This window comes from Lontra canadensis, unplaced genomic scaffold, assembly GCF_010015895.1.
Source record: "Lontra canadensis isolate GAN:19392208 unplaced genomic scaffold, GSC_riverotter_1.0 scaffold45, whole genome shotgun sequence".
NCBI classification, from domain to species: Eukaryota; Metazoa; Chordata; class Mammalia; order Carnivora; family Mustelidae; genus Lontra; species Lontra canadensis.
Genome location: NW_022631039.1, coordinates 10,321,410 through 10,338,013, shown reverse-complemented (window position 1 = coordinate 10,338,013; position 16,604 = coordinate 10,321,410). Strand labels below are relative to the sequence as shown.

General features: G+C 47.5%; 1 protein-coding gene across 3 annotated transcripts in view; it reads left to right on the top strand.

Moving 5' to 3' along the window:
• Positions 1-16,516, top strand: part of LMTK2 (lemur tyrosine kinase 2) — an 83,459-nt gene extending 66,943 nt beyond the window's left edge. For all 3 annotated transcript variants that reach the window (XM_032872689.1, XM_032872688.1, XM_032872690.1), the window contains 5 exons: positions 2,376-2,525; positions 4,381-7,363; positions 11,096-11,228; positions 11,526-11,768; positions 12,707-16,516. In XM_032872689.1, the coding sequence (XP_032728580.1) occupies positions 2,376-2,525; positions 4,381-7,363; positions 11,096-11,228; positions 11,526-11,768; positions 12,707-12,735 (3,538 nt within the window). In that variant the 3' untranslated portion in view covers positions 12,736-16,516. The remainder of the gene's footprint in view (positions 1-2,375; positions 2,526-4,380; positions 7,364-11,095; positions 11,229-11,525; positions 11,769-12,706) is intronic.
• The last annotated feature ends 88 nt before the right edge of the window (positions 16,517-16,604 follow it).

Sequence of the window (16,604 nt, the reverse complement as noted above, 5' to 3'; positions counted from 1 at the left end):
AGCAAAGGCATCAGCTCAAAGGTGGTTTTAGTGTTCTCCTTAGTTCTTCAAGTTCTAGAGTTTTTCCTGGCAGTTCCCCGGTAGCCCGTCTTTGGGGCCTTTAAAAAGCTGCTTTGTATGCTTCGTCCATATTTTTACTGCTCCTAGCAGCGCGTTGAACCTGCAGACTTGGCCTGTGTTCCCAGAGACAGAGCCCGCCCCCTGTTGCTGACACTTTGAGAATCAGTCTCTGGTGGTAGGGCTGACAGTAGTGCCAGCTGCGGCCCAAGGCAGGGTCCATGCTGCCCTGTACTGGGGGAACAAGAGGGGCCTCTCAGAGAGTTTGTGGAAGAGAGGGTAAGAACTATAGGACACTCTTCTTCCCAGAGGGGTGAGACCAGTGGTCCTCAAGGGCCCAGGAGCCAGGACAAAGTGAAGAATCGAACAGCTGGGGATTGGCGGCAGTGATGGGTGGCAGTTATCCTGGAGGACACCACACAGGGTAGAGGGCTCCGGGGCACAGGAACGTGCCTGTGCACGTTCTCTGTGGCCTGAGGAAATGAGTAGGGGGTGCTCAAAAATGCTAGAATTGGTGGAGTGGGGAGTTGAGAAAGCCCATGCTTCGTGTTCTCTGAAGAACAGGGTGGGCTGGGGGCTGGAGAGGGCTTTGGTTTGGGAATGGGCCATGTTGGGAGAGGGAAAGTGAGTTAAATCAGGGGTTTGGAGAAATGGACACAAGTAGTTATATGCCCAAGATCACACCAAACATGGTAGCCATAACACTCATTTTGCCATTAATTATATACTATCTCTGTGGTCTTTAGTGTTTCATTTGAATTTCTTATTTTTCTCAGTTAAATCGTAAACTCCCTGAAGTCATCAATAGTGTCTTAAACTTCTTTTGTATCCGGAACGGCCCTCTGCCTCTGGCAAGTCTCTGCCAGGGAAAAGAATTTTAATTTCTTGAATTTCTTGAATTGAGTTGTGAAATTTGGGTCCATTTATTTCCTCCAGTAGAAGTGATTTCTCCATTTAGATACTGAATGTGCTGATTTTTTTCACTGACTTGTGAAGCTGGCATAGAGAAATTAACTCACAAGGTATATGTTACTGCACAGAGTCACATAATAGACATTTGTTCAGTGCAGTTTATTATTCAGACAAGCATCTGGATGTGTTGATCCAAGTCATGTAAACCATCAATAACCCAAACCTGGCAGGATGTCAGAACCACAAGGGAACTTTTTATTTTATTTTATTTTATTTTTTTAAAGATTTTATTTATTTATTTGACAGAGAGAGAGATCACAAGTAGGCAGAGAGGCAGGTAGAGGGAGGGGGTAAGCAGGCTCCCTGCTGAGCAGAGAGCCCGATTCGGGGCTCCATCTTAGGACCCTGCTATCTCGACCTGAGCCAAAGGCAGAGGCTTTAACCCACTGAGCCACCCAGGCGCCCCTAGAGAACTTTTAAAATACAGTTTCCTAGGCCACACCTGCATCTACCCGCTGAGAGTCCTTGGGGGGTAGGGCCTAAATACCTCTGTATCCCCAGAGGACACAGGTGGTCCAGCCAGGGTTAGGGGCCACTGCAGTGACTAGGAGATGCTGCTACGCGACCAAAGGCTCGTGCTGGGATAGAAACCCAGAGACTGCATAGAGGAGGTGGAGAGTAAGTGTACATCTGACTGACCTGCAGAGGCCGTTTCCATGGTGACAGAGCATTTGGCCTGAGAGAATGGTTTGAGTGCCATGGGGCGTTCCCTCCTTCCTGTCGTAGCAGCCGTGAACCTGGAGGCATGAAGAGGCTCGGGCAGGTGGCAGACACACAAATAGGGCGCAGAATGACAGCAAGAAGTCCCTTCATAATAGCACCCAAACTCGCACTGTTAGGAAATGTGTGGGTCCATCAAAGAAGAGATGATCTTTTAATATAAAGGTTTCTCTATTTTCTGGTGTTTACTGCTGTTGTGAATGGGAGTTTTGGGTTTTTTTTGGGGGGGGTGTCCACTTCAGGATATTTATTTTGTATCTCACTGTTTCGCTGATCTCTGAAATAACCCTAACGATCTCTCAAATAATTTCTTGAATTTTAAAGTTGACAGTCACGTTAGCGCTTCTCTATAACTGTGCCTGTCACCTGTTTAATTTGGGGGGTTTTTTTTGCATTGGCCAAAACTTCTAGAGTACTCAGTAGTAAATATGTAAATATGAGGAGGTGTACTTGTCCTCATTTTATTGAAAATGCCTCTTTTTTAAGAATCACGTGAAAGAGCTATCGTTAATAACCTTTTCAGTACACACTTTGTCCATAAAGTCACTAATGAGCGTACAAATGAAAATGTTGTGGAAAGACCTCTCCTGAAGGGAAGAAATAACTGTTTTTTTTTTTTTCCACAGGTCCCTGGGGGTGACACTTTGGGAGCTTTTTGATAATGCTGCTCAGCCTTATTCCAACCTTTCCAACTTAGATGTTCTCAATCAAGTGATTCGAGAGAGAGAGACAAAGCTCCCTAAACCCCAGCTGGAGCAGCCTTACTCTGATAGATGGTGGGTGACTCCATTTTACGTTTTCTTGTCTCTTTCTTGGGGTGTTAGTTGCATATTCCCTATTTTTAAACAATAAATGTTATGAAAAGCAGACATTAGTATATTATTCACAACTGACTATAGATTTAACATCTATTTATAAAATTTAATGTTTTTTTTTTAAATGTGTAGAACAAGTAGGGGTTTATGAATTAACATGCAATGAAGTCTGAACTAATTTAGAAAAGTCAGTATTAAGGGAAGTTTCCTCTTGCAGAATTGCTTTCAAATGTGACTCTTTTTGTAAGTGATACCTAATAACGGGAGAAAAGAGCATAGAAAGGATAATATTTAAATAGGAAGCGGAAGCTAATTTGCATAATGTATGTTGACATTTGCAAAACAGATTTACTTCTTACGAGTCTTCGGACCAGTTCTTATCGCACGGACAGTTCAGATCAGGTTTACCTCTTCCTAAGCCTCTGCACCAGCACGTGCCCGGTGCACACGGCCTCTCAAGCGACGCCACCCCCTGCCTTTAGGCATCGCTCAGCTCCCCACGCTGCTGGAACCATTTCACCCAGGATAACTGGACCCAGACTCTAGACATTTAATACTTCGAAGTCATCTTTGCCTCCCCTTCTGTTCATTTCACCGGCTTGAGATGTCGGCTGTATTCAGTCAACCCTTCAAAGACCCAGCTCCTGGTCGCTGGCTTCTCTGGACTTCATATTCTCCCCTTTCCCTCCACTTTCAGCTACTTTTCTGATCTAAGGAAACCATGTGCTACATAACATTGTATTACTTTTTTACTGGGTGGAATAGTTAGAGATGAGTTATGACAGAATTTGTCTCCGAGAATGCTTGCAAAATAAAGTGAGTAAATCTAAAAATGTGAGACAAGTCCATTCTTGACTACACAGGATACCTGTGATAATTTCTGAAAGAAGAGATCATATTAAAACTGTTTCTAGGGGGGGCGCCTGGGTGGCTCAGTGGATTAAAGCCTCTGCCTTCAGCTCAGGTCATGATCCCAGGGTCCTGGGATAGAGCCCCACATCGGGCTCTCTGCTCAGCGGTGAGCCTGCTTCCCCCCTCTCACTCCACCTGCCTCTCTGCCTACTTATGATCTCTCTCTGTCAAATAAATAAATAAAAATCTTAAAAAAAAACAAAAACAAAAAAAACCTGTTTCTAGGGCGCCTAGGTAGCGCAGTTGGTAAAGCGACTGCCTTTGGTTCAGGTCATGATCCTGGAGTTCCGGGATTGAGTTCTGCATCGGGCTCCCAGCTCCATTGGGAGTCTGCTTCTACTTTGACCTTCTTCCCTCTTACGCTCTCTCTCTCACTGTCTCTCTCTCAAATAAAGAAATAAAACCTTTTTTTTTTAAAGATTTTATTTATTTATTTATTTGACAGAGAGAGATCATAAGTAGGCAGAGAGGCAAGCAGAGGGGGAAGCAGGCTCCCCACTGAGCAGAGATCCCGATGTGGGTCTTGATCCCAGGACCCTGAGATCATGACCCGAGCCGAAGGCTGAGGCTTACTTAACCCACTGAGCCACCCAGGTGCCCCAATAAATAAAATCTTAAAAGACAAACAACTGTTTCTAATTCTGGGACTAAGTCACTGGATACACACCAGAAAAACAAATGACAGACACGGACACCGTGAAGTGTCCTGGGAACACAAAAAACTAGGTGGCGAGATTTTTATATTTCTTTATTTCCTTTTCCCCCATGAACTGACGTTGTCAACAGTGATCCTAGCATAGAAACTTCTGAGGGATTGAGTTGGCTTAGGAATCCTTGTGAAGTCCTTTCTTATTTTAAAGCGATTTATTGTCCATCCATTAATTACTTCTCAATTATCACTAAGGTATGAAGTTTTACAGTTCTGTTGGCTGTCGCCAGACAAGAGGCCGGCGGCTGAGGACGTGCACAGACTGCTCACATACCTGCGGATGCAAAGCCAAAGGGACTCGGAAGTCGACTTCGAGCAGCAGTGGAATGCTCTTAAACCAGGTACACATGGCAGAGACTCTTCAAGTAATGCCGCCTTCCCAATTCTTGACCATTTCGCCCGGGATCGGCTAGGCCGAGAGATGGAGGAGGTCCTCACCGTGACTGAGACCAGCCAGGGCCTGAGCTTCGAGTACGTCTGGGAGGCGGCTAAGCATGACCACTTCGACGAGCGCGGTCGGGGCGCCCCAGATGAAGCCTTGTCCTACACGAGCATCTTCTTCCCAGTTGAAGTGTTTGAGAGTTCACTTTCAGATCCCGGGCCAGGGAAGCAGGATGACAGTGGCCAGGAGGTCCCCCGTGGGGCCCCCGGAGTGGTTCCTGTGTTTGATGCCCACAACCTTTCTGTTGGAAGTGACTATTACATCCAGCTGGAAGAAAAAAGTGGTAGCAACTTGGAGCTCGATTACCCGCCCGCACTGCTCACAACGGAGATGGATAACCCAGAGAAGACCAGTGAAGAGACATCCCAGTTCCTGACACTCAAGAATCTTGAATTCGAGGAGTCCAGTACAGATGAGGATTTCTTCCAAAGCAGTGCAGAGCCCAAAGATTCCAGCATCCCCGAGGACGTACACGTTCCCAGGGGCCCTGAGAGCCCATTCAACAGTATATTTAATGATCTGGACAAATCAGAGGATCTGCCCAGCCACCAAAAAATATTTGACTTAATGGAATTAAACGGAATTCAAACGGACTTGAAGCCGACCGCTTTAAGTTCAAGTCTGGATCCCTCTAGAGAGTCAGTAACAACGTGCCACTTGGAGAAAGAGAAGCCCCGTAAGCTTTTTGACTGTGAGCCTCTTTGCTTATCAGAAAATCTTTTGCACCAGGATAATTTTGATCCACTGACTGTTCAAGAATTGTCAGAAAACTTTTTATTTCTTCAGGAGAAAAACTTACTAAAAGACTCCTTGTCTAGCAAAGAACATGTAAACGATCTTCAAACAGAACTTAAAAATGCTGGTTTCGCTGAAACAATATTAGAAACTCCACATAGAAATTCTTCAGATCCTGAAGTTAAGCTTGCTGAAAATAAACCAGACTTTTCTTTGTTGCAGGAAAACCTAAGCGCAAAGGGTAAAGATACAGGTGTCGTGTTGAAGGACAACACGTTGAACACCTCATCGCCGTCGTCCCCGGAAGTGCAGGTACCTCATACCTCTCTCGAAACAGAAGGAACGCCTCACCATGTACCTCCAGATACGTTCCTAAAGCAGGGAGAACCCACATGTTCCAACGTCAGTGTCCATGAAGACTGTCTCTGCCAAGAAATCAGTCCAGACTCTGTGGCCATCACAGTTGTAGTTCCCTCAGCTGATGCCAAAGCACATGGCACTGGCGACAGGTCCCATGACTTGACCCATCAAGGTCAAGAGGCCTTGAGACTGACCAAAAGTGACTCGGTTCTCATTGATGACGTTTTGTCCAATAAGGTGAGTATAGGAAGTAGTCTTCCAGAATTGAGACAGAACTTACAAAACCAGCCCCTTTCAGAAGACCATCACAGCAATAGTCTGCTGGAGAAAAACTCAGAAGCTGCGGAGACTTTGAGTCAGCTGCATTGTAAAGATGCTACAAAAGAGGGGGGCTTGGTGTCCGCCTTCTCCTCAGACTCAACCAGTCAAGACAGCCTTCTAGAAGACAGCTTGTCAACACCCATTCCGACTTCAGAGCAGTCTGTGGAGACCCCAGACTCTCTGGATTCTGTGGATGTCCATGAAGTTTTATTGGGTTCTTTAGGCTCTCACACGCCTCAGAAACTCTTGCCCCCCGATAAGCCTGCAGACAGTGGCTATGAGACAGAGAACTTGGAGTCCCCTGAATGGACTCTGCACCCTGCTGCTGATGGCGCCTCAGCCTCAGAGGCGGCCACAGCGGGTGACGACAGTCATGGCAGTTTGCCTCCCAACCCCGTCATTGTCATCTCAGACACAGCCGATGGCCACAGAGGTACAGAAGTGACCTCGCAGACTTTTGCAGCTGGCTCTCAGAGCTCATACCGAGACTCTGCTTACTTCTCAGATAACGACTCTGAGCCAGATAAGAAGTCGGAGGGGATCCCAGGACCCTCAGCCTCAGCCTTGGAATTGGTAACAGATCAGCCCCTGCCTGAGCCAGTCATCCCAGAGCAAAGTCCTGGCGCCAAGGACAGTTGCCTGGAAACCGGACAGTGCCAGCCAGACCAAAGTTGTCTACCTGCCTCGCAGGATGCCAGTCACCTGGAGTCGAGAGAAACGTCAGAACCGGCACCAACTGATGTTTCCAAGCAGACGCCTCCTCCTGAAGACGAGGCTGGCAGTCCCTTGAGTTTGTTGAACTCCGAGCTGAGCAGCGGTGAGGACTTTGAGGCACAAGAGGAGCGTTCCTGCACGCTCGCCTCCACTGGAACCAACACCAACGAGCTCCTCGCCTTCGCAAACTCCGCCCTCTGCCCCAGCAGCGCGTCAGACCTGACGGTGGAGAAGTCCTTGTGCGGCCATGCCGAGGGCCCCAAGCTGAAGGAGCCAGATATCGAAGGGAAATACCTGGGGAAACTCGGTGTGTCGGGCATGCTCGACCTCTCCGAGGACGGCATTGACGCAGATGAGGAAGATGAAAACAGTGACGACTCCGACGAGGACCTGCGGGCCTTCAACCTGCACAGCCTCAGCTCTGAGTCGGAGGACGAGACCGAGCACCCCGTGCCCGTGATCCTCAGCAACGAAGATGGGAGGCACTTACGGAGCCTGTTGAAACCCTCGGCCGCTGGTGCGGTTGATCAGCCCCCAGATGACTGGAAAAAAGAAAAGAAGGCGGTGACATTTTTTGATGATGTCACAGTCTATCTGTTTGACCAGGTACCTGTTAATCTCCAAACTCTTATATTAGAAAAATTCCAAGGTGTGTTAGGAAATCGAGTGTGCTTTGTTTTCCTGATTGCTGTTTTGAGGCCACCAACTGTTTTATGATTCCTCAAAAATAGGAATTGGGGGATCTGGGTTAAGCTTCTGTCCTCGGCTCAGGTCATGATTTCAGGGTTCTGAGATCGAGCCCCACACTGAGCTCCCTGCTCATAGGGAACTGCTTCCCCCTCCTCCCCTCCGTGCTCATGTGCATGCGCACTCTCTCTCCCTTGCTCTCAAATAAATAAAATAGGAAATTGGGGTTGGTCACAGTTCTGAGACCACAGTTCCAAACTGCAGAAATGCAGTTTGGACAAGGAACTCCTATTAAGTAAAGAGAAGGAGACCTGGATGCCCTTTCTGGGGTTGTTGGCAGAGTTCTACTGAAATTAGCTACTCTTCACAGACCAAGTTTGTATCACCCAGCAGCTGGCAGCAGTAGCCAGCACGCAGGTGCAGGCTGGAACAGTCCGTGGCTCACAGGTGGCTCCGGAGGTGCGGGCCACCCACGGTCCCTGTAGATCAGGACCAGGCAGCGGCAGAGTCTGAGGCCCTCCCACCCTCCTGTGCCTCACTGAGCGCTGCTCTGTGAGCTCACACTTCAGCCTCTCTGCGAATGAAGGGCTGAAGATGCTCTCGTATCTGTTAATTGATTTCTAGGCGAATTCGGTTACAGTCAGAGAGCACGTTTGGTTTGGTTTCGGTTCCTCTAACCTTACAGAGGTTTGTTTTAAGAGCCAGGCCAGGTCTGTCTTGGTGAATGTTTCCATGTGTACTTGAAAGAATGTGCCTAAGGGATGCCTGGGGGGCTCATTTGGTTAAGCATCTGCTCCCCAGAAGCTGGGGAGCCAGCTTCTCCCTCTGACCCTCCCCCTGCTTGTGCCTTTGCACATGCTCTTTCTTTCTCCTCTCTCTCTCTCTCTCGCTCTCTCGCTCTCGCTCTCTCAAATAAATAAATAAATAGAATAGAATAAATAAATACAGCTTTAAAAAAGAAAAAAATCTTAAAAAAAGAAAGAAAGAATGTGCCCATCAGGTGTAGATGGTTGGTAGTGTTTGCTTCTTTTTTACGCCGCTACTGATTTTCCTGTGTGCCTGGAGTTCCATCTGTGGCCAGAGAGAGAGAGAGAAAGAGAGAGGTGTTGAAGTCTCCAGCTGCAGTTGTGAATTTGAGTCTCTCCTTCATTTCTGTTCACTTGTGCTTTCTCTGTTTTGCGGCTCTGTTGTTAGCTGCATGCACGTTTAAGATCACCACATCTTGCAAAGGTCGAATTCACCTGTTTGCTGTTCTGTAATGTCCTTCTGTATTCCTTTGTCCGATACTCAGGTAGCCTCTCCGGTTTTCCCTCCATTGGTATTTGCATGAGGTATCTTTCTTCATCCTCATACTTTCAGTCTTATATCATTATGTTTGACGTTAGTTTCTTGTGAATAGCAAAGAGATTCTTGTCTGCTCTGAAAAACTTCTCTTAATTGATGGTTTTAAGCCACTTTTAATAAAATTGGTCTTAATTGAATTTTGGTGTGGCATTTTGTTCACTGTTTCTCTTTGTTTCTCTGGTTCTTGCTTCCTTCTTGCTGCCTTCTTTGTGGTAATTTAAGCGTTTTTTAATATTAATCTTTGAATTTATCTATCGCATTTTTTACTGTGTATCTTCTCTCAGTATAGTTTTGTAGTGGTTTGGGGGATTACAATACACATAGTTTTTACAGTCTACTTCGAGTCACCATATCAGGTGGGATGCAGAAACCTTATTACCATTGTCTGGTACAGTCTACTCACAAGCCCCGTCATACAGTGCTCCACATTTCACTCCCAGTGATCAAACATGTTTTAAGAAACTCAAGGGGAGACTGATAGGGTTCTGTTTAACCAGACCATCCCTACCGTTTCTCCAGGATTCTTTCCTTTCTGTTTGAAGAAACTTGTTTGGCCAATTTTCCCTTTTTTTTTTTTTTAAATCAAACCTACTGACAACAGATTATCTTCGTTTTCCTCATTCCTTAAGGATATTTTCTCTGAATATAGAATTCTGAATTGACCGTTCTCTTCTCTCAGTATTATGTCTGATTGCTGTCAGGACTTTTTTCTTTGGAAAATTTCTTTTTCTTCTTAGCAGTTGGATTATGGCCATGGATTTCTTTGAATTTACCCCATTTCCAGTTTGCTGAGCATCTTGAATCTGTAGTCTTACGTCTCACCAAATTCAAGAACTTTTCAGCCATTACTTCCCTAAATGGGTCCCCTCCTGCTGGTACGCCAATGTCAGGCTGCTGTGTGTGGCCCATTGGCTCTTTCTTCAGTTTTCCTTACTGTGCAGATTGGCTCATTTCTGTTGCTCTCCTTCAAACGCGTCCATTTTGTCATCTCGGTTCTGATATTAAGTCCATCTATGGGGTTTTTAGGTTTCGGCTGCTGTATTTTTGTTTTGGAATTGGCATTTTGTTATGATTTTTATCATCTGTTCTTTTGCCAAGACTCTCATCTATTTACGTTCACTTCAAGAACATTTACCCTTGCCTGTAGGAACGTTTTCATAACACCTTTTCAGAGAATCCCAACGTCTGTGTCGTCCTGGCATGGTATCTGTTGATCGTCACCTTCCCTGTGAATTGAGGTTTTCTTGATTCTTTGTGTCCTGACTGATTTTAGATTGTATCCTTAGTGTGTGACATGACACCGTCTTGTTTAGACTCTAAGGAGACCACAGATATTTCTGTTCTAGCACGCATTTACCCATTGGGATTCAGGTCACAAGTTCTAACCGTCCTCCTGTGGATTGGGGTCACCCTTCCAAAGCTTTTGCTGTACTGTTTAAATCAGTCCTCCGCATGTCCTCCTCTGGCCAGGATGGGTCTTGGCAGTGGTCTGTCCTGCGGTTCAGTTCTTAGAGCTTTGGTGTGCTGTGGAGTCAGCTCTACCACGTGCAGCTCGGAGGTAGTTACAGCGGGAGCTCATAAACTTGATGGGGTCTCATTCCTGAGCTCCTCCCTCTCCATGGTGTCCCTGGAACCCCCCCGTCCCGTGCTCCAGCTAAAAAGCAGGGGCTTTCGTTAGCATGCTCTACTGCATGGTTTATGCCGCTGAAAAGCAGTGGGCTTCTCCTCACCCTCTTGGGATCCCAGTTCCTTTTTTTTGAAGAGGGAGGTCACCTCCCTCAGGATATAGGTGCCTGTCACCCCAGGATTGCTCAGGGCTAGGGAGCAAGAGAATGGAGGGGGAAAAAATCTGGAATTCCCCCCCTCGGCAGCACCCGAGGGTCAGAAGACCCCCTGCCTGCTTCAGAACCAGAACCAAAGGGCTTCTGGAGCTCTCTCTGTCCATCCTAGTGGCCACTTTGGATCTCGAGCTGTGCTGGGTCCCGGCCCAGAGCTGTTGAGGCAGGGGCAGTGGGAGGACGGCACACCGTGGCTGCTGTGGTGTACTTTGAGTTCTGGCGTTCTTTCCCAGCTGGCCTGCTACTGTTTACTTTCCGGAGGCCTCCAGCAGCTGCTGCATGCGCTCTGCCCGGCTGCCAGAGCCGCTTCCGTGGGGGAGACGGGGCTGTGCGTCTGTATTGCAGCTTCCCCAGGCCCGGAACCCACCCTGTGGGTCAGACATGGTGCCGGCCTGTCACATGGACACCGGAGCGGGGGCACTCTCACCAGCTGGCTTTCGCAGATGGCAGTTTCTCTTTGACTTTTCAGGAGACCCCAACCAAAGAGCTGGGGCACTGCGGAGGAGATGCACACGGCCCGGAGCTGAACAGCCCGGCACCTTCTTCAGGCTCCCCCTACCTGAGCAGGTGCATAAATTCGGAAAGCTCAACTGATGAAGAGGGTATGTCACTTCATTGATGGGTTTAAAAAGAAACTAAAAAACAGTACAATGTGAATTAAGGTGAACTTTTCGGAGGAAAACGTCATGGATTGTTTTAAATGACTCTGTTTCGACCCCCCCCCTCCCCCGGGAGCAGCTGTGCCATCTGTCAGGCCCAAGTCGGTTTTGGTTGATCTGCAGAGCACACCTGTGTTCTTGTCCCCACCTCTGGCACCCCCCCCACACCATCCCACCCCAACTCTCTGTTCTTTATCATGAAATCATAAAAGGAAACCTGTTTTTATTTTCTCCTTTTAGGTGGAGGCTTTGAGTGGGATGATGACTTCTCCCCTGACCCTTTTATGTCGAAGACAACAAGTAATCTTCTTAGCTCCAAGCCTTCTCTTCAGACATCCAAGTACTTCTCGCCGCCTCCGCCGCCCCGGAGCGCGGAGCAGAGCTGGCCTCACACACCGCCGTATTCCAGATTCTCCATCTCTCCCGCCAACATCGCCAGCTTTTCTCTCACACACCTGACGGACTCAGACATCGAACAGGGAGGTGAGAGGAGGGCTGGGGGCCAGCCTGTGAGACCTTCCCTGCTAGACTTGCGTGCTTTTTAGCGTGGTGCCTTCCTAGTGCAGAGTAGATGGTAAGAAAATTCTTCTATAAAGCCTTCACAGCCTCAAGAGCATGAGCCTTGAGGCCACGTCCCTCGTGTGTGGGCCTCTGTCCCTCCACACACTGACTGCTACTTGAGCTGTTCCCTCCCAGCCCCTGTTGGGTGAGGCAGCCCTGGTGGCAGCATGGCTCCAGCGTGTCTGCCACCTTCTTTCCTCCTTTTTCCACTTTTGCCACAACCCCCCCCCACCCCACCCATCTCTGCTTCTTTCCCCCAGAGAGAAGCCGTTCTTAAAAACACTTGGCTGGAGAGACTGGGATTGAGCCCAGTTGTGCTCTGGCTCTTCCCAGGGAGTATTGATTCTGCCATTAAGTCCTGGTCTTGTGTGATAGCAGAGGTCTGGGTGGGAAGTCACGGGCAAGGGCGCATTTGAAGTGGTATTATCTGAACATGTGGATCCTTTGTTCCCCATAACCAGATTGGAAGATAAATGTTAATAGGTACATTTTTTTGATTTGAAGTTTGCAGTTCAAATACTAACTATGAAATATAAAGAGCTTTCACTTGTGTTCGTGCTCTGTTTAATTGTGCCGATTAGATAATGCCCATTACCTAGGGATCTGTCAGAGATCGGGGCTGACTTTCTCCTGTGCCCTAAGCACAGACCCTGAGCCGCGTGCGAGCTGAGCAGATGTGTGTGCCGGGAGTGTGGCAGGTGCTGCTGTCCCAGGAAGCTCCGCGGCTCGCACAGGTGGTGTGCAGCCCCACTCCCAGCTTCAGTTCCTCTTTCTGGAGGGCGGGTCAGAGGCTGTCCACACTATTTTTACCTGTGCCAATCACTTCACAAACCCACCTTTGCTTGTATTCCCTGAAATAGGAAGCAGCGAAGACGGAGAAAAGGATTAGGTGGACGCGGATGCGCTCCCAGGTCCCGGGCTGCTCCCCCAGGGCGGCATTCCTGTGCGGAGCCCAGCAGTGACATCCCCTCCACGTCGGCTGCAGCGGGCCTGGCCCAGGAGAGAGACTCAGGCGGCCAGGAGGGAGCTGCGTCGGCTCCGTGCCCACGGCAGGAAGCCGGGCCAGGGAGGCCCGGTGGCCACGCTCACACACCAGAGGTGCTCGCGCCCTGGTCATCCTTGGGGAGCGTCAACCCTGCTCCGGTGTGTGGGGAACTGTAGGCTCTGAGTTGTTTCTGGTTTCCATGTGGGGTGTTCTCTCACTGCACATCTGTGCATCCCTTCTGGGTGCGAGGGCCCAGAGGAGCACGATGGGAATGGGCACCAGTGAGCCATATATGTTATTTTTAAAGAAATCACTAATTGCTTTCTGTAATTGCACTGTGGATAAATGTTCTAAGAGTACCTGATATTGTACAGAATCTTAAATTATTCAAGGAAAATAAGGCAGGTCAAGCTGGTGCTATCCACTAGTTTGATTTCTTTCTCTGTTTTATAGTTTGTTTGCTCTGCATGGTACTTGTAAAGTTTAAATATTTTGAGTGTTCTGCTGTCTAGAGTTGTTGGAATTGTACATATGGTACTTTTTCGTAAATGATACATGATTCCGAATGTTAGTGTTTTTTGTTCTTATAGGAAATATTTTTGATGAGTCCAAAAAGACTGCTTCGTTCTGTTTGACCGAATGAAACACACATTTGTCTCTTTCTATAACGCAGGTTCCTTGTAGCAGGTGAGGCTCCTCTGAGCAGCTGAGGGGTCTTGGAGCTCCTCCTTGTGATTCTCCCACCCCACTGCCCCATTTTTTTAAACCCTTCAGTAAAACTTGACAGGTGGTTCACCCCGGAACTCAGCTTCGGTGTCCTGCCCCCTCCCTGGGGAGCCACAGGCCCTCCCTCTGCGCCACGCTCTGCTGTGGCCCCTGTGCCACTTGCCCCCCAGGCCGGCTCATCTGCTTGGTGTTTGGAAACACAGGCAGCTGTGGCTTCGGTGTCCTTGTAGCTCCTTCCTACAGACGGTGCCGAACTCTGAAGAGGAAGCTGCCCACAAGGGGCTGTGCTTGCCGGGGACGGTCTGAGTTCATGCTGTTTGTGCACACTAGGTGTTGAGCTTTCAAATACGTCCGGAGGTGAACTTTCCTGGAAGAACTACTCTGTGTCATGGCCGGCTGCAGCTGGGCTCCATAACCGAGTAGATACACTACATCCTGTGGCCGGGAGGAGGGACGAGGGACAGTGGCGGAGCCTGCGCAGCCAGCACGTCCTCCTGCTTGGAACCCTGGGCAGCCGCACGTGGCTGTCCCACCCAGACGCAGCCCCGGGACTCACCTGCACTGACCCTTCCCTTCCACGTTAAGCACCACGTTCTTCCCTTGCCTTGAAAGGGACCGAGTGTGTCCAGCGTTGCCTCCTAATGTTGCCAGGAATAATGGGGTGTTCACGATAAAAAGCCGACCTCATTCTGCAGTCTGAGTTCTGCCTTGACATCAGGAAGTTTCCAGGGGCTAGAGCAGCGTGTGCTGAAGGAGGGTTGGCATGTCCGCCATGAAGCCGTGTATATCGGGGTCGGGCGTCGGATCTGTGTCCACCACACGCTGGCCTTCACCCCAGATGTTTTCCGGTGCTGATTTGCTTCCCCGACTCCAGTGTAACACAGGGCCACTGGGGCTGCGTGATAGAAGTCCCAGCGATGCTGGTCCTAGCGTGAGATGCAAGTGTATATTGGCTAGAGTTTACAAAGTGAATTACGACCTTTATTGTTCACTCCACTAACATTTTATACTAGCAATAACTTTCCAGAGCAAGAACTCAGAATGGAGAAAGAGCCTCCTTTACCCTCCACTTGGTGTGACTGGGGAGCACAGCCAGGAGAGTGGGGTCTTGGGATGTGCAGACTGAACAAGAAAAAGTTAACAGGGCATTAGAAGGTGATTTTGCCAAAACTACCATAACTCTGAATTTCTTGCTATGAAGACTTCTTGAATTTCCTGAATTTTTACATCTATCAGTCTTTGTTGAGAGCTACAGGAGAGGTGATAATTAATACAAGTTTTTTCAAACTATAACAAGTTCAGATTTAATGACTAAAGTCAAGCAGATCCATAGAATATATAGTCTTCTTGTATAATCAGCCCGGGATAAATTTATTGCTATTCAGGGGCTATACCTTTTTCACTATGATTAAGGAGATTTTAACAACCTAATTCCCATTTTAATTTATTTTAGGTCTATCTTACTGTCATGAATAATTGCCAAAAGAAAGCATTTTATACATTGAGTTAAGGGGGGTGGGTTGGAGTAGTAAATCTTACTGTGGTGTTGCATGGTGGGGAAGATTTTATATTTATAATAAACACGTGAGTCAACATGTTCTTTTGAAATCTCAAGCAATACATGGGAAACCAATTATGTAGATTAGAATTTTCAGCCCATCTTTGAGGTGTCAGCATGTGCTTTGTTGTTCAAGTCAGGTTTTTTGTGGGGTTTTTTTGGTTTTTTTTTGTTTTGTTTTTTACTACGTTGGTTACCAACAGTGGGTTTTCACACGGAACTTGTTCTAAAAAGTTATGCAATGAAATGAATCAGTGTCATTCTCCAGATAATATGGGTGAGATGGATACTACCTGGTTCACCGTGGTATTTCCTGGCTGCCTTTGGAATCTATCAGGTTTTAATTAGTGCTACTCTCGTGGAGTTTACATATTTTAAATCCTATAATAAAAATAATCTGACCTTCATTTCCTTCCTAGCTAGATGTTAATTTGTGTTATCGAATGATCCTGTCATAAGCCAGAAAAAGAAATGTAAAAAAAATGATAAAGTGCTCCCCAAATCCTTCTGGAACTTGGACTGTGCGTCTGGGTAAGAAGCCATTCATCTTAAGGGTGAAGCAGCTCCACAAAGCTGAGTTGAAAACAGAGCATTCGTTCTATTTTTAAATGTACAGGTGATTGTTTCTAATGAAATGGGTTTTATCTTAGAAAAGTCTTTGTATGTCTTGCTGCCGTAAAACGCCTTTCAAAACCTCTCCCTGGTATTCATAGTTTCCATAGGGTACCTGTAGGGTCAGTGACTTACTGCATGTCTGTCCTGAGGGCCTGGGGCACAAGGGAGGCAGCTTCTGGTTTTACCCTACTCAGCCCATCGTTCGACAGTTCCGGAAGTGAACCCAGTGTTAGTCTCCAAATATTGGGCTTCGGTGACGGGGGCTTCAGAAGAGTAGCCTTATGAGAAGTAGCCTTAAAATAAGAATGGGTAACTCCGTGACCTCAGACTGCAGTTCATAAACGATATTCCTAATAGCGGGGTTGGCTCCGGTTTTGGCTATTAACAAAGAAACTCCTCTTCAGCACACAGATAAATTCTGAAAGATGTGTAGACAGTATTGAATTACCAACAACCTGTTACCTGAATGGCTTGACCTAGCTTGTTCGGGCTCACACAAGTGCAGACAGACCCTACCAATGGGCCGTGCGTGCCTCCACTGTTGAATCCCTTCTCCAAGTGAGGACCCATGGGGGCAGTCACACCCACGCGGCTTCCCTGTTGTGCTTGACACAGTTGTGAGAGGTTCACGGCAATATCACCGCTAATGAACTTTCAGTTTAAATTGTGTACATTTTTAAATTGTAAGATTTTTACTGTATATTGATGCATAGTGTGATTCAATAAATTGCTTGTAATTTAAAAACTATTTAATATTCAAAATAAATATAGTTATATATTTATAAACTCTGTTGCTGCGTTTCTTCCCTGGGTTTTCCCCCTGCTTTGTGAGGCCCAGGGTGGGTGACCTGGCACTGCCCTGTCCTGGTCAGTA